The 18651-nt window shown below is 37.9% G+C and overlaps 1 protein-coding gene across 2 annotated transcripts in view; it reads right to left on the bottom strand.

Annotated features, from left to right (window-relative positions):
* LOC110449523 (rho guanine nucleotide exchange factor 17-like) overlaps positions 1 to 14363 on the bottom strand; it is a 67342-nt gene extending 52979 nt beyond the window's left edge. For both annotated transcript variants that reach the window (XR_002462857.1, XM_021496444.1), the window contains exons 1-2: positions 14292 to 14363; positions 3114 to 5705 (exon numbers count right to left, since the gene is read on the bottom strand). Coding sequence is in view for 1 of the 2 variants with exons in the window: in XM_021496444.1 (XP_021352119.1) it covers positions 3114 to 5351 (2238 nt within the window). In the remaining variant the exon portion in view is untranslated. The remainder of the gene's footprint in view (positions 1 to 3113; positions 5706 to 14291) is intronic.
* Positions 14364 to 18651: the final 4288 nt, after the last annotated feature.

The following is an 18651-nucleotide window of genomic DNA, read 5'->3' as shown; positions in this document are numbered from 1 at the left end:
CTGCTGCTGCTGCTAATCACAGCAAACGAGTCTATCTGCAGGTACAGCAGTGGATACGACCAGCCGAGCATTTGTCACCGTGTGAATGGGGATGGTATATCGCCAATGATAGACTGCTTCCTATGAGGACCCACCTACCACCAGCACCGGAACTGCTTTTAAAAGTTATCCGGTGCAATTGTAAAACAAACTGCGACTCAAAGCGATGCAGCTGTAGAAAGCATGGATTGGAATGTACCCCATGTTGTGGTGAATGCAAGGGTGTCAGTTGTTCGAACGGCCAAATCCTTATTGTGGAAAGTGACTTGAAAGACGAATCGTGATAACAAACTCGTCTTGAGCTAGTAGATAATGTGTCGTGTCATAAACTTTGTGAACTACGAACAGACTAATACATGTATGCTGGATGACTTTTTCTAATAATACTGTAACAACATAACGTTTTACTTGTCCCACTCGTCAAAGCGATGCAGATGTATATGTTTAGGAATGAGCAACATGTTGTGGCAAATGGTCGTCAGGTTTTGCAACATGTTGTGGCAAATGATCGTCAGGTTTTCTATAAGTCGATCATACCATGAAGACACTTGCAATAATAAAACACATAAAACGCATATAAGACATTGATAGATGGATAGTTTTTCCAAAAATGATATATAACACTACATTATGTTAACAGATATCAGACAACCGGGGCGATCTCTATGGAAAATCAAAATTTTCCCTGTCTGAAAATATTTGCATTGAAAATAACCAAACCTAATTTGTAAGACATCGATTGTCCATGTCTTTTATTAGATTAGTACATATGATTAACCCGTTGTTGTTGCAACAAAAAACATGTGTGCAATGTACATATTTGAAATTATTGAGAAAATATCGAAATATTTTTCATTTTTTGGGGTAAATTTTAGGGGGTATGGGTGTTTTGTGTCATTTTAACAAGATTTATAATTTGTAAAACATCTTAAACTTACATTCAAAATAACAATATAGGTCTAAGCTTTCCATAAATACTACTATAACAACTCATCATGTCTTAAACGTAACTCTGTCGTATACAAAATGTTTATGAACATGGACAATTAAATGGCACAAAAAGTGGGGCATAGTCTTAAGTAAGACGTAATTTTCAAGACTTTGCCCTATTTAGATTTTTCTAGACTTTTGATATGTTATCTTCTGTATAAATAAGTGCAAGAAAAACACAAAGAAACTTTGTTGGAATTATGTATGGGTTGAGCCCTTTTTTGTGGTAGGCTGTACACTTGCTGGAACAACTACATCAGCCTAACTGTGGTACCCCAACACTTAAAACTACCTATGCATTTATACCACCAACATAAATTTTGCAAAACTGTAAATGTGGTAACCAAAGCGTTTAGAACTATCTATGGTTTCTTATATTACTGAAACTGTATATACATATGTATATATATACTTTTTCCCAAAGAGTGGTAACCTAGCACAACAATTGATGAATTCAAGTATCTCCTGAGTCATAAATGTTTCACTCTAAGAATATAGACTATAATCCTATACGGTGGAAGATCATTTTTAGTCAGGATCCCTGTCGCACTGCACTGGGGGTTTTCCTATGTGGGGTAACCTCCCCTTAACTTCCGTCTCAAAATTAACTAGCAGAACAAGTTCAATTGGCCCAGTTAGAACTCGAGTAGAGAGATAGTTCATCAGTCTCAAGTTCAGGGTTCGAAACTCGGTCTAGTCTCACAGTGTTTGTTTATTTCATCTTGATCATTTCTTATAAAAGTTCCGCGAGGTATGGTTTTCTTTTCAAAAATTATTCATCAAAGCTACAGTCATGGCGAATATAATACATATACTCAGTCACAGTTTTGGCGGTGGTACAGGATCCTTAACTCATTCACCCCTGAAATTTCATAATGAACTATTCCAACCTTTGAATTGGAAGAGTTCAAATGTGTCTTCAGGGATGAATGAGTTAACATCTATATTGAATCACTAATGACCTCCATATTTATTTTACATGCATGAAACACATACATTTATTGACTAGATGTATAAAATAATGAGAGAAAAAACCAGAAACAAATGAAATTGACGTAAGATATGAAGATTTTTCACCCAGTACTGAAAAACCTCAACAATTCCGAAAAACAAAATAATACCCACAAAATTATAAGCAACTACAACTACGAACACAGTTGTTGGAAAATCATTAGATGCGACTTGATTACCGATTCTCACACCTCAAACTGGCCAGTGGGATATCCCATGTTATACCTTGTACAAGATTTCTTCCATCTTTTCCGAGCTGTCTCATGTCTTTATTTGACATTTGGTGCCAAATTTGCACGACAATGTATTTATCGGCATCGTTAACAACTAACAGCCAGTCTTTCAAATATTATGTTTTTGTAGTTGTATTATTTTTGAGTTATTTAATTCATGATATAACAGATGCTTATTTTCTCATTTTCAAACAGAATACATTATTTATGCAGAAGCATTCACAAGTAGCTTACCAGTAAATAAGTACAGAGGATATATCAAATTGGGGCCAGACCGAATAATTTTAAACTATTGGGAAAATAATTTGTATTTTAATCAATGAGGTGTGATGAGAGGAAAGACAATAAACCTGTAACTGAGCCAGATCAGGGTATTTCAGTTTCAGACTAAGATTCTGTAGCATCCGCACTGAATCATTGGCCTCTAACTCATCCTCGATATCCAAGGGTTACGCTCACTTACACTCTCTGCACCCCTGGGATATGTCATAGCAAAATTGAAGGCTCAGTGTGCACCGCCTTGTTGATGAGACAAGAAGACTTGTTTGATCCTTTGATGTGCATCAAAAGAATCTTGTTGTCATAACGATAGAAATTGACTGACTTTGAAGTCGGGTGTCACTCCTTTGTAATCTTCAAAGGACAGGTATATATACCAGCGACCAATTAAACAGCTATCTTTGTGCCTTCAATTTTGCTATGACATATTCCAGGGGCGTAGAGAGCGTATGTGAGCGTAACCCCTGGATATCGAGGATGCCCTCTACTGTGATGATCTGATCTTGCTCAGTTACTGGTTAGATTTTAACTGTATTTTGTGATCAGGAGCTATATGCTTACCTTGACTAGAGACTGGTCCCTTTCTGGAGACATAGAGGGTCCTCGCTCCTTCTTCCATGTGGAGGTCATACTGGGCATACTCAGAGCCTGCATGCCACTACTGTCCCCCAAGGGGAACAACTCTGGTTTCGGTGTGGCTGCGGAGTCATCACCGATAGTGACACTGTGTTTACGTATATTTTCCTTGTCCTTGCTACCTCCGGAGAACTTCCGTTCCCGATGGAGTACACTGGCTGAGCTTGCACTCCGCCCTATAGATTTCTTATTGTTGGAAGTGCTAGAGATTGTGACACTGGTTGGGACATTGAGATAGTTGGTACGTTCCAGCGTGTTTGTCGGGGACTGATTGACAGGTGTGGACGGAGCAGAAGTCACCCCGTACATCACCGACACAAAACTAGGGGGTGGGCCATCACTATCGGGGGACAACAATCCCTCCTCCTCTATTGAGTAGGACATGGGACTACCACTTCCACCAGTACTACTGGTGGCATCGAACTGAAGCGGCACTTCATCATCAAATGATTGGTGAGCGCTCAGGGTCCGGCGTCGTCTATCCTCTTCCTGACTGTCTGTGTCAATGGTTGTGTCTGGAGTTACCTCCTCCTCAATATCCTGGCTACCATCCGTGGACAAGTGAGGAGTGCTTTGAGACACAGTAATCAATTGAGGCAGTTCTGACTGATCAATCGACTGACTTTTGTCAGAACTTGGATCACTCTTGGATTTCTGTTTTAAAGTTTTCCCGTTGCTTTTTTTCTCTGCTGGTTTGATGGTGTCTACGTCACTGGCATTATCACATGACTCTGTCTGAGCCTCGCTCTGATCATCCTGTTCGCTGTACGACGCCTCGTCCATGCTGTCACTCTGGCCAGTCTGACTGTCAGTTAGTGACAGGTCACTTGTTTTCTCCGCCTCTCCAGGGAAAGGCGGAGGACTCTCTGTGCTCGGAGACTTCAAAAGTGTTCCAAACCCATTGGAGTCCATTGTTCCGCCCTCTCGGAATGTTGTTTGTGACTGCGGAGGATGAGTCACATGTCTGAGGGATGAAAGTCGGCTTTTGGCCGCCTTGCTGGTGAGTGGTGTAAGCTCAAGTCGTGTGAACCTTCTACTGGCTGAACCAATCTGATCATCTGGCCTAGTCCCCTGCTCCTCGCCCTGAGAATTAGATTGATAGCGTGTCTTTACAAAACCACTAAAATGAGGTCTTCTCTTTGAAGGGTTAGTCTTGTATAGTGTGAAAAATTTAGAGTTTGTGTCGATTGAATGAAAAGGTTTCACCAAACCGTGACCTCCAGACTCATGATCTGACGTAACGTCCAGCCCCTCATCATCAGATACAGGTGCAGCTTTGCGCACTTCACTTTTAGCTCGCCTGAATTTGCCAGACTCCTGCCTATACCGAGGAAGTGTGCCCCCTTTACGCTTCTGTTCATTGTGATCACTATAATGCCTATCAGACTGCCCAAATTCTTTCTGATGGGAATAAATGTCTGGAGTGCGAGCACCAGACCCTCGGGACTCGTGAGTTAAGGCCCCTGAAGAATCCTGACGCCTAGCCTGCAGCTGACCGTCAGAGCTTGACCGGCGCTCAACACTGGACTCCTTGCCCTCCCTCTTTCGGCGAGGAAGCAGCTGACTGTCACTGTTGGACTTGACATCATTTCCCACGTCTGGAATGTTGCCCGACCTGAAATCATTACCACCTCGCCCGCTCTTCAACATGTCTGTGAGCACTTTCAGACTACGACTTCGGTTCCTGTTGAGTGCGGAGACTTTCTCCTCCACGGAAGGAGAGCCTGGGGTTGGGGAAGCACGGGGAGAGGCGTGCGTGGACTGAGATCTTTGGTGTAGAGGTTTGGGGAAGACTTTTGGACGGTTATAAATTGTGAAGTCCACTTTGTTTAATTCTTTGATATCTTCCATTGTTTTATCAATGATGGCCTTGATCTCCCCTCCCCTTCCCGGGTCAGTTTTAGAACGAGTATGACTAGAAATACGTCCATTCCCAGTGAATTCCGGAAGTTTGGGCCTGGCTATCTTTGGTGAAACAGAACATCTTGGTTGTTCCTCCTCTGTATCCTCCTCCTGATCTGGTTCAAGTTTATCCTCCTCATCCTTTGTTTCCGGTTCCTGATCAGATTCTGGATCTAAATCAGGGTTTAAATCGACATTGTTTTGTTCTGTTTCTGGTTCAATGTTTGCTTCAGTCTGCTCTTCCATTGTCGGGTCTTCCATATTTATGGACAAAATGTGATGAAATCTTTTAACACAGCATTGGTAAAACTCCTTGAATTTCAATAATTAACATCTGTACACAGTAATGATAAATACCACAAAAAAAACCTTTATACACACTATGTACAAAAAGGAAAGATTCACCGCTTCACAAACACAACATAGCTTCCACTCGCGTCTAAAACACAATAACGAACTTCACCTATAAACAAACACATCAACAAATCCCACTACATCGTCTGTAGGGTCCAGTAAATCCCTTGGTCAAGCAGTGGTCATCAGCCTCTCCGCACAGTGACCACAGGTCGGCTCCTCACTAGCCTCCACCATGCTCCTGTAGTCATATCACCTCATCTGCAGGAGACAAAAAAAAATGTTTATATAAAATGTACAGTAAAAATGTAGCTCTATATACATCATAACACAACTGTTAGGATATATACATTGGACCAAAGTTAATTGCAGTGATATAGAATTGGCATGGAACATTCCGAGCAAAGGCTTGATTTTCTGTTTAATTTCTCAAAAACTGATCTTAATTTCAAAATAACATTATATTACCAGTACATTATAATATCACAGTATATGTATATTACAAGGAAATGTGGATTTCATTAATTTTGTCAATTTAAAGTACAGTGTACCCTAATGTGTAGGATATCTAATAAAAGACCATCGAGAAATAAATCTAAGGTACATTAATTGTAGATCCTTGGAATGCTAAATTTATTTTAATTGTCTTTAAACTAAAAATCATAACTTAAAGTAGAAATCAGACACCATTTGAATTCCTCAAATTATTTCTGAAGTTTTACAATGAAATCTGCTTATACCATTCATCAGATTAATTTAACTCATTCACCCCTGAAGACACATTTGAACTATTCCAATTCAAAGGTTGGAATAGTTCATCATGAAATTTCAGGGGTGAATGAGTTAAACAAGTCGATGCCACTCAATATATAACATTGACCAGATAAGAACCAATTAAGAGCAAAACAAAACACATTAAGAAAGGTACGAACAGTATATGTCTTTATTCAGATATACATTAAACTCTTTTACCTTAAAACCCCCCCAAATAGTTATCACACAAAGTAAGTGTCATGTTTTCCCTGTGACTGGATCTACACTCAGACTGACTTACGTAAGCCGCTCTGTATTGTAGCCACACAGTGTCTGATTTAGTGAGCTGATAGTGTATAGGGGGGTCTGGCTCACACCGAGCCCCACACACTTCTACAACTACACAACCAGCTCTTGTAACTACTTCTTCACACACAGGCACACTTGACCATGACCTCTGAAGAGGTCAAACTTAATTTGTTGCATGCATGCATGCATGCATGCATACATGCCAGATTTATGCCAATGATGAGAAATACAACATACCTATTATTCAGGTTTAGGCAACTTCAAATTTTAATAGCATTATATATCATGTCAGTGCTAATTGTAGGTGGGGTGGTAGGCAAAACTTTCAGAAAATAGTTTTAGTATTACCGGTACATAGAACAGTCTAAAATTGGCAAAATAAAATTTTGGTTAGGCACTAAAAAAATACGTTTGGTAGCTACACATGTAAATGTATAAAGAAAAAGCAAAAACTACGATTCTGGTCTAGATTCATTAAAATAAATCTTAACTTATTCTACTTAGTACTATAGTCTTATTTTTAGTGTTAGTTAAGCATGTTTATTCAAGCTAGTAAACTGAGCAGCTAATGTGACGATACAATATGCACAACTATATACATATACATTGTATGTTGCTGTTTACTGAAACTGTATATATAATGAACAATACAACAATACATATATATATATATATGAGTTTTGTAAACAAATATTTTTAGCACATCAGTTTAACTATGTACTGGGTATTCCGTCTTGGCGTATTGCAGAGTTATCTTCTCTTGTGAACACAGGTATTGATTGTTACGTCATTGGTTTGTGTGAGAAAATTACGTTGTTTTCTCAAAAATTAATGACGTTACTCTCACAAACAAATGACGTAACAATCAATACCTGCTCACAAGAGAAGATAACTCTGCAATACACAAAGACGGAATAGCAAAATAAAGTGATTTTGCAAACTATTTTTTTCATGTTTTTGAAAAAATAAAAAACTCTCTTGCTTCTTATTTAAACTATATTTCCAGTATGATTTTTGCATATGCCTCCATCTATCATTTCAAGAAATTTGCACTACTGTATACCAAATAATTTTTACCCAACTATTTGTAAATACCCTGTATTAATTTTGCTTTTCAGCATGGAATTATACTACATACATACACTATGAACCACTGATCATCCATCATTATAAATATCACAAAGGTTAAACTATAAATTGCAGTCCCATTTCCCAATCCAGTATTATACTATAAGAGTGCGCATAAATGTCTTCCCAGCTTACCTATACGAGAAATCAGCTATAAACATGTCGTGCTTCATCAACTTAAAAATCCACAGAAACAGTTTTTGCATGTGTTAAATGTATAATGAATGCATATATCCCAGTGTTGATGCTGACACAAGCCAGTATACATGACAAGACACCTCCACACATGACGTATCTGATACATTCCACAAAGAATGTTTATTGTCAACTTTTTGCACGTATCCGTTTGCGAGAGCTGGTATTCAGATTCCGTGATTAATCGTGCAGAATTGAGCTTTGTTTTGTAATGAAGCCTTTCGGTGTATATACTATAGCTGTTTGTAACTGTACCCTCAACAGACACAAACTGCTTTGGTGTTATTTTACAAACTGAATTTACATATACTTATCCTCAGATCCAACCCCTGTCTTCGATACACCTATATATATATATATATATACCTGCATGCGCACAATTACAAATTAAGGGTTAATTTAATTTTACTGTCACAACAGCCAAAGAAAATGAATTACTAAACTATGAAAAGTTCCCCTTATCCGTTTTCTGGTTAAGTATCCCATCCCTACACCGTATTCTACCAACTTACCTAGAAGTATCTTTCATATTAATTTTTGCGAAAATTTGAAAAGGTTCCTCAATCATTCTTTGGTCTAATTTAACCAAATTGCTAAGCACCTTTATTTTATTTGCTAATTAGGTAAAATTCACTATTCGTCTTGAAGTCAGATTTACATTTTAAGGGAACAGCATCTTATTGCCACGAAATATGAATATAATAAAATAATATTGCAGCCAGTGGTCCAACTTCCAAGCTGAAGATGATAAATATGGATTTACCTATATGTTGAAATAATTAGATATTTAAATTTGTAACTGGGTTCTGGGGGATGATAAGATAAAATCTTGGATTAGAAAGTAATTGTACTTCTTCATAACTGTCATCGGCATGGCTGGAAAATCTATATATTTGATCAAATAACTGCCTCAAGCTCTCTCCGAAGTGTTTATGGTCACTTAAAAGCCAATATCATGCTACAGTCTGAATTCCTAAATTTCAACCTCTATTCTCCTAGACTATTATAATTAACAAACATGGTATCATCAGAGTCAGAAAAAAAGGCGGTATATATATTATTTCCTCATCAGAAATTCCGAGGCTCTACAGTGAAATAATGCCTAAAGCACCGTCTCCCCATGTGTTTTTGCCATCAATCTACTCTGAAACACAGGAGTACCACAGGGCGATGAAATAAGAAGGTGAGGAGAATGCTGCACATACAACCGTAAGTCTACAGAACATGGAATAAAGCTCCGTGGCAGACAATTAGTGAGAATACACAACCTAAAGTCCTATTTCTCACGGAAAAATATACCTACAGGATGCAAATCGAGTTCACGAATACTTGTTCTCTACAAGTAATTAAATCCACTGTGAGTTTGTTATCTCCTGCTGGGCAGATTTATATCAAAGTACAAAGAATATATCACGGTTTTTCATTGCCTATAGTTTTATACGAGTTGCTGACGATCAAGTAATCTTATATAATTAGCTAATTATGTCTTCAAACAATCCGGTTGAATAGCTTATGTTTTTTAACACATGATGACGTATATTTTAATCTTTAATTTTTTTCGGGATGATATTTTTGATAATTTTCCTAAGATTGATGTGATAAAGAAAACTTGATTTGTACAATTAATAGGACACACATACAAATCATATCCGAGATAAAATCTGCATCGTAACCAATATATACTGATATTGTCATTAGTAGGCAATTCTAGTAGCATGCATGTATGTGCGGAACTGTCCCGTTGATACAGTGTGATTGTTGAAATACCTGTCACAAATTATAAAATTATAATTTGTGACAGGTATTTCATACAGGTGCTAGCTGGTGTATCAGAACATGGAGATCAGTTCAAGGATGGGTATATAGAGGACACGATACATTGGAGAAAAGTTCAATAGTGTAATCCTATTTGTTAGATTAGATTTTACTAAAAATCAGGATACGAAAGGTTGAAATCTATATTGGGGACAGTATTCATGAAAATCCAATCCTCCCACTTGGAGAAAAAATGAAGAAAATTTCCAGCCACAAAAATGGCCAACTCTAAGGTAATAACTAGTTTACTCATTCACCCCTGAAGACACATTTGAACTCTTCCAATTCAAAGTTTGGAATAGTTCATTATGAAATTTCAGGGGTGAATGAGTTAATATAGAGGTAGAAGAAAAATATGGGTCCTTATTCAAGCTTAAGCAGGCCAATCTATTATAGCATATAGGAATAAGACATATGAAACATGCGGGGTTCACCGCAATTTTTTCCCCCTCAATTTGATATGGTGATCAAATCAACACAAACCACTTAAACGAACTCCGGTCTCAACGACAGAATAATATAACCGATAGTATATATTATATAGATATATAAGTTCTCTCGAGCAATGGGTTTCAGTGGAGGTTCATGATCTGTGATCAAAAACGATCAGCAAATATCATTTAACCACCAATTGATAAATAATTGCCCCGAATGTTAAGTTCATTCTATTTCTTCATTTTACTGGGTTTAATTTGCACAATGAACAGGAATTTTGTTACTGGAAGTTCTCGGTTGCCATATACACTTTTAGAAGACAGTATTTACCATAATAAATAATTGACCATGAAATTGGAAATCATAATGGGGGACCAAAATATTGTACACAACACTATCTCTATAGCCATAATATCGTCTTCTGTGTGAGAAATTTTCAATATATATAGGTTTTATGTAAATCAATGGCGTGACAAAACCTGTTACACCTTTCAAAAAATTCTTGCCCAGAGAAGCATCCAAACGTACAATTGTATATAGCCGAATGACTTTAAATTTGATTCTTTTATCCTGCACATTTCATGATCAGGTATATCAGGTGCATGCAACACATCGGTACCATCAACAGTCCTAAAAACAAGCACAAGAACAAGAACATATTATACAACCACCTTTGGCTTTTCACTGAGAAAAGTTCTGCTATTCAAAAATAGCTGTCCAGAAAAGAAACAGACTTGACTTTTGACCTCTTGCTGAAACCTTGACCTTGAGCATTCAATGTCTACAACACGATATTCTGGTATATCAAATGACAAATGATCTGTTTTGGCATAAATTAATTTATCTATGCTTCATGAAAATTTGATTTTTTCACTCAAATGAAGTCATTGCCCAGGTAACCAAAACAAATATATTATATTTGACCTTTCCCTGCAACCTTGACCTCTGTTGTATTAATTAGACAGTGGTATTGCAACACACAGCATCATCTAGTCATGGATTAAAACATCTAACACCAGAAATTGTAGTACTAGACCTTAAATTTGATATCAATAGATGATTTAGCTATCTTTTATTGACTCGACAACCATCAGCATTAAATTAAAGCAGACATCGTGAGCGACCAGTGATATCAAATCCACTTCATAACAAATGAGATATTTGAGGCTTTGTGAAAGTAGACCCCATTCAAGTTAGTCTCATGTCCTGGAGATTTGTCCTGTTGTCATAAAACACCGTTGAATTGCCTTCCTAAAGGTATGAGCGTGGGGGCTATAGATGTAATGGCATCACTGGAGACGGGTTTATCTTCTTACACCGTCGCACACACTGGACCTTGATCCGTATAAAAACACACGAATTCTACACTAGTGTCAAACATCACAATCTTACATACAATATGTGCCCATCAAAGCTATCCCTCCTGATCATGACTTCATATACCCCTTAAAATAAATAATACCATCTGCAAAATTAATCTTACTTGACATTATTATTTTGTGCTGACAAGGTAATTTGTGCTGACAGTGTATAACCAACTGAAAACAAGATTTAGCTTTTTTTTAAGAGTAAAGATCACAATCATAACTTGTGAGGCAGGTAACAGTTTGTTGCACTTTTCCATGAACTCATTCAGCCCTGAATTTTCATAATGAACTATTCCATCCTTTGAATTGGAAGACTTCAAATGTGTTTTCAGGGGTGAATGGTTTGTAATCAAAAGCTTGTAAACCAATTAGTTTTCACTAACTTATAATTGATCCATTACTATAACAGGTTTCAGTAAAAGTTAAAATCATTTGTATCAGTAATCGCAAAGCAGCATATCATTATGATCATGATCTAATCTAGAGGAACTTATTGCAGGTTAGGAGCCCCGTATAGTCACCTCATGTATCTATGAAATACTTATAGAAGAATGATTTTTTTTATTAGCCATGACCAAATAAATGTCTCAATTATGTCATCATCTAGAACACTAGTGAAAATAAAAGCATTGAATGTTAACAGGTTTTGAAAAATATTGGTTTAACACTGAATACCTTGAAAAGTTTACACAAGTCAATCGACTGGAAGGCAAAGGTGTTTTCTTTCAATACAAATACAACCGGTTAATTCAATCATTATCCAATAAAGATAGAAAAGAATAATCCAGAATCTACCCAGGCATACCAACATGTTCATCATGTTTATTGTGTGGATAATTCGGGCTAGACTGACGCCCCAGGCTTAGGATCAAGCAATGTATGTACTGCATCCCAAAGCCTTTAACAGGATTCCTTTGTACGCAGAAACACAACAATTCCACCCTGTGGCTAGTTTCAACCACAGTATTGAAGACAGAGACAATCAAAAACAAAAGCTGACGGTATAAACTAATGTTTGTAAAAAGTACATTGAAATATTGGTGTATATGTGACAACATTACTGATTTTTATCTCGGAAGGTTATAGAGTACGGTATAATATCAGCTTTGTACAAGTGGTTTTATGCCTAACATTCCGCTGTCCTCGACCGCTTTTATCACGACATTGTTATTCATGATAAGTAAATATTTTTGTCAAGTTCTGTAGTGGCGTATCCTGTATGTGTAAAGACTTAATAACACTCTGTCTGTCCGCAGTTTACCTGCTCTTACATATTTAGTGTAGGTTCTATCATAAACGAGATTTACATGAACACCTGTGGTGTTAGTTTTGTTGCTGTTGTTCTTTATAAAACAATTTGATTACCTGGAAATGAGAAAATTGTTACACATCTTTCTTAAATCTTTAATAACTTAAACATTTAATCTATATTACAATATCACTTAATTTCATGTTAATGTTAATTTCATGAAAATTAATTTTCCAACTGCTCCTCGAATCTAAATAACAAAATTGTTTAATTATGGTTCCTATGATTTTGAAATTACTATATACGGACACCAATCCTATTTCATTTCAGGTCCTTCAAAGTGGCTCATTTGCATAGCTGCACTGAAGTTTTTTGACCTAAATAAAAGTCTAACCTTGACTGACCTTTTCAGTCTCAAATCAGCTGCTGATAGAAACGTCAAATATTGAAAACAACACAATTCAGGTACTAAACTGAATCTCAACCTCATATATGATTTTTTGAAGCAAGCCTAAAAGTTTTCATTTTAGAGAGTCTATGGTCATGATAAGCTAACAACAAATCATTAGCTGACCACCTGCTATGCAGTGGCCTGGTAACACATGACCTATGCATGGTCAAGTATAATTATAGGGCTAAAATTGGGGATGATTGATGCGTTATATTAAAATACTGACCATGATTATCCAAAAACCAAATTAATTAACAGTATACGATGAGGGGAAATACAATAGACAAGACCAGGATCCAACGCTGAAGGACGTAACAATGTCCGGTGTCATCAGTAACATACAATTATATTGGCTTATAATGATTCCAAATCTATTCTAACTAGACTTACGCATGACATAACATACGCCTTTAGCTTTAACTATACATAATTATAAGAATATACTTTGACAGCATGGTAAATGTGAGTTATATTTTATATTAAATATTAAATTATTCAAAAGTGTTGATGAGAAAGATGCCTTGCACAATAGGACTAAATCTAGTATCAGTCTATTATGCTGTCTAAATAAACAACTAATTTCCAATACACACCATCATAAATGTTCAATATAAAATCAATCCCTGCAATAAAACAAATGTACTGGACGTCCCATTCCCACAGTTTGGTCAGAGGTGGTGTCGACTGTATTTTAAAAAAAAAAACATTGCCCATATATAAACACACTCTTCCCCATCCCCCTCCGCCATCCTCTTGAACCCATTCCCAATACACATCGATCCCCCTCATTCCTGAAAGTTTTGCAACTACTCTACCTCATTAACATAAATGGCTTTATGATCGTCCATAAGTTTTACCAGCTCTGAAATAAATAGTCCTGGACATATCCAACGAAACTGTAACATCCAACGGCACTATCCTGACCCTCCGACACTCCACTGTTTACCTTTCCCAATGCAAACTCGGTTCCTGACCCGATCAAGAAATTTTGACAGACGAGCACCACAACACCTATAAAAGTGGTTAGCGGGGAACAAAGGACTCGCACAGTGTCCCACACATATACCACGGCAATACGGCGTTCTTAAAATAGCTGCAATCAATGTTGATTTCATTCTAATTCCCCGTTTCAAACTTTTTCTCACCTTGATAAACTTCGGTAAAACCCTCCGCCATTTTGAGATTCTGTAACCCCGTTCTCCCCTTTCAGCACAAAGTTATAGTCCGTATCTGATAACTTTCCCAGGCGAGTACGCGTGTTGTACGGTTTTCACTCACCTGTGGGCTAGATTGGGTACACTATATATATATTACTTTATACATTTTTGTTTATTACACATACTCAAACGTCTGTGCGATTTAAAGGGATATCTGAAATGTTCATCCTCGCGTATCAATCAACTGCGAAATTGACAGGTGCCCGTTTTGCACGTTTTAGCATTTTCAACTTTACCGTAATTATTCTGATAATTCACATAAAGACAAAACATCATTTTCTACTTTGGAATAAAATTACTTTGACCAGAGACGTATAATACGTCTCTGCTTTGACAATTTAAAAGTAAAACAGTAATTTTTGCATGTATTTATTTAAAACACATTAAAAACTTAGACATGAGATTTAATTGATGTATCGGACAGTTTTAGTATTATAATGTATACTACGGACCGTGGGGCAGGGATCTAATCCCTGTGCCCAACCACTTATATACATACGGTGTATAGACTGTGGGGACGGAATATGTGTGTCACGCCCTTGATATACATAAAGCACATACATATACGACCGTGGACTGGGGATCTGTGGACTGTGGGGTAGAGATCTCTGTCACGCCCCTATAATTTGATGTAAACGATTTTATAACATCATATAGGACTGTCGGTGTTCTGTTAAATAGACCACAATAATACTAAACTTCTTACATGTACATGGACTTTCTTCTATGAAAAGAAACTTGAGAACCTCAGATGAAGTTTTTGCATTCGATGAAACTCTTTTAAAGAAAAAAAAAATCGCCATGTCATGGCTTAATCCTATGCGTTATAGATGTAAACGGCAAATTTGCAGCTACAGTGGACTTTTGAATCTCGTACAGAGCTCTTTGCACGTTTTTTTCCCGTTACGTTAAAAAGACGAATTTAACATGTTGTAATCGAGTTTTCCCTGCAAACAGGACTATGTTTTGTTTTAGAAGTAAAAAAAAAAAACACCATTAGACACAGGCTGATGATCAGTTTTATTTTTAATTAAATTTAAACAAGTATGGCCTTACATGTATTGCTCTTGTTAGATACTGCAACTGTGACATATAGTAAATATATAAACACTTAAATTAGTATTTACCTGACTCCTAGTACAGAAATCTCCATAACTGATACATGTATACATACAACTAGTCAAAATTCTTCTATTCGGTTGTCTATACATAATTAGTATAGTTTGGCATAAAGAACATGGTGAAGTAAATACAAGGTCGTCGACCTCGGCTCACAGCAGGTACATGTCAACTATATAATATAATCATAATTGAGCCATCCCATATGTACCATTTCAAGCCAAAATATGTTTTAAAATTAACCCCTGTACTATTGGTTTGTTTGTGTTTCACGTCCTTTTAACAGCTATGGTCATTTAAGGACGTGTCAGGTTTTGGTGGGGGAAGAATGCCGGAGTTTCCTGAGAAAAAACACCGACCTACGGCCAATATCTGGCGACCGCCCCACGTAGACCTCGAACCCGTGACCCAATGATGGAGGGCTAGTGGTAGCAGAATGTCAGATGCCTTAATTTACTTGATATGGGATGTTCTCTGATTCACGATCACCTTACTTGGTCATCCACCGTCTATGGTATAGTCAGTCGTCCCTCGGTATAGTCAGTCGTCCCTCGGTATAGTCTGTCGTCCCTCGGCATGGTCAGTCGTCCCTCGGTATAGTCAGTCGTCCCTCGGTATAGTCAGCCGTCCCTCGGTATGGTCTGTCGTCCCTCGGTATGGTCAGTCGTCCCCCGGTATAGTCAGTCGTCCCTCGGTATAGTCAGTCGTCCCTCGGCATAGTCTGTCGTCCCTCGGTATAGTCAGCCGTCCCTCGGTATAGTCTGTCGTCCCTCGGGATAGTCAGTCGTCCCTCGGTATAGTCTGTCGTCCCTCGGTATGGTCAGTCGTCCCCCGGTATAGTCAGTCGTCCCTCGGTATAGTCCGCCGTCCCTCGGTATAGTCAGTCGTCCCTCGGTATAGTCTGTCGTCCCTCGGTATGGTCAGTCGTCCCCCGGTATGGTCAGTCGTCCCTCGGTATAGTCTGCCGTCCCTCGGTATAGTCAGTCGTCCCTCGGTATAGTCAGTCGTCCCTCGGTATAGTCAGTCGTACCTCGGTATAGTCTGTCGTCCCTCGGTATAGTCTGTCGTCCCTCGTCCCTCGGTATAGTCTGTCGTCCCTCGGTATAGTCAGACGTCCCTCGGTGTTGTCGGTGATCCTTCGAACTTTTGGGATACAATCCGCTCTCTCTCCCGTCTTTTAGATAAAGCCACCCGTCTACTGTTTTGAATACAGTCTGCAGTTTCTAATTTTCTTGCATTTAGTCCGTCCTCTCCTGGTCTTGGTTATACGCATATTGAATTCATTCAGTGAAACTTTGACAACTTACTAAGTACGAAAAGACTAACGACTCGTGTTATATCACACCTTGGTTTCCATCAATATCATTTCAGTCCAAACAACCACATATTAGACAAGTTGAACAGGAGATTCAAAAAGACTTAAAAAATGAAAACATTCACTTTTTTGTGACACGTATACTCATCATGAAACCAATACTAGTACACAGATTCACACGATCTACCATTCTCGATAAACCAGGGGTTACGCTCACTTACGCTCTCTACTCCCCTGGAATATGTCATAGTAAAATTGAAGGCTCAGTGTGCGCCACCTTATTGACGAGACAAGAAGACTAGTTCGATCCTTTGATGTTCATCAAAGAATCTCGAGATCACGTAACGGTAACATTTGAATGTCATTGAAGTCGAGTGTTGCTCCTCTGTAATCTTCAAAGGACAGGTATCAGCCTGGCGATTGGTCAGGTTTCTTTACCTGAGACCAACCAATCAGCTACCTTTGTGCCTTCAATTTTTCTATGACATATTCCAGGGGTGCAGGGAGCGAAAGTGAGTGTAACCCCTGAAGTATCGAGGATGATTATCTACCAGATCAATGTCATTTTTCAGACTACGATGATTCCTGTTTCCACAGGGACCTGATAATTTGTTACAGCTATATTTTGACCTGAACTAAGGTGTTCAGAGTAATTTTACACGTTTTATGGGTTTAGATTAACTTTCGGTGAAATTGCCACCCCCAATGATGCTCGTACTTACCATAATTGGGGATGGCAAAACAAATCTCAGGTCCCTGTGCCTGTTTGAATGTCTGGCAAAATTATTGAGTTGATTGCATACAAAGTATATCAATAGAGTTATCAATCTTAATTATTACAGCTCACAGCTTAATCACTAGTTCGCTCTTAAAGTCTGCTTATATATCTAAAAAGTCTTGAGTTGGATAGACTTGGAAAGCCCCAGTATGTGTATAATTTGGTTCTTACAGCGACAACACCACCTTTTTATCATTTTGGCAAGAAAATATTCAAATCTTTAAAACTTCACCAAACCTCATCATAATTGGTTCAAACAACAACACTCAAAACACTACAACTATCAACCAATCACTTTAATGCATTTGTTTTTAAATTAGAAGCAGACATACATGCGGCTGGTGAATTTGGAAAATGAAATACAAGACAACACTGCATATTTCCCTCAAATACCCCCACGCCAATTACAGAGTTCAACCCCTAGGAAATAAATTCGTTATAACAGAATATCGAAAAATAAGTATTTTCGGACGGAAAGAAGATCTTGGCCCGTATTCATGAAACCATTCTCATGCTCAAACATGGATTTTGGCTCAAACCATTTTTCTTGTAATTCACTTAAATCATGTCAAACGATCAAAACGTCAAATCTAAACATTGAAAACAGTATTTGGCTTAAAGTCTTTTTTATTTGTTTTCACCAAATCATCGACAACATAATATTTTATTGATAATTTATAAACGAAACAAAAATTAGGCTTGAGCACAAAATCCATGATTGAGCATGATAACGGTTAAATGAATAAGGGCCCTGGCACCATCGTGTCTGTTCAGTAGTCTAGTATCAGTGCGTAGGTATACTAATCTATTATCAGCGCGTAGGTCTACTGATCTAGTATCAGCGCGTAGGTCTACTGATCTATTATCAGCGCGTAGGTCTCTAATCTATTATCGGCGCGTAGGTCTACTGATCTTGTATCAGCGCGTAGGTCTCTAATCTATTATCAGCGCGTAGGTCTACTGATCTATTATCGGCGCGTTAGTGTAGTAGTCTAGTATAAGCGCGTAAGTCTGGTAGTCTACTATCGGCGTGCAAGTCTAGCAATCTAGTATTGGTGCGTGATTCTACTGGTCTA

Source organism: Mizuhopecten yessoensis, unplaced genomic scaffold (genome assembly GCF_002113885.1).
Source record: "Mizuhopecten yessoensis strain PY_sf001 unplaced genomic scaffold, ASM211388v2 scaffold4631, whole genome shotgun sequence".
NCBI lineage: Eukaryota > Metazoa > Mollusca > Bivalvia > Pectinida > Pectinidae > Mizuhopecten > Mizuhopecten yessoensis.
The sequence above is the reverse complement of the archived record's forward strand: the minus strand, read 5'-3'. Positions and strand labels throughout refer to the sequence as shown.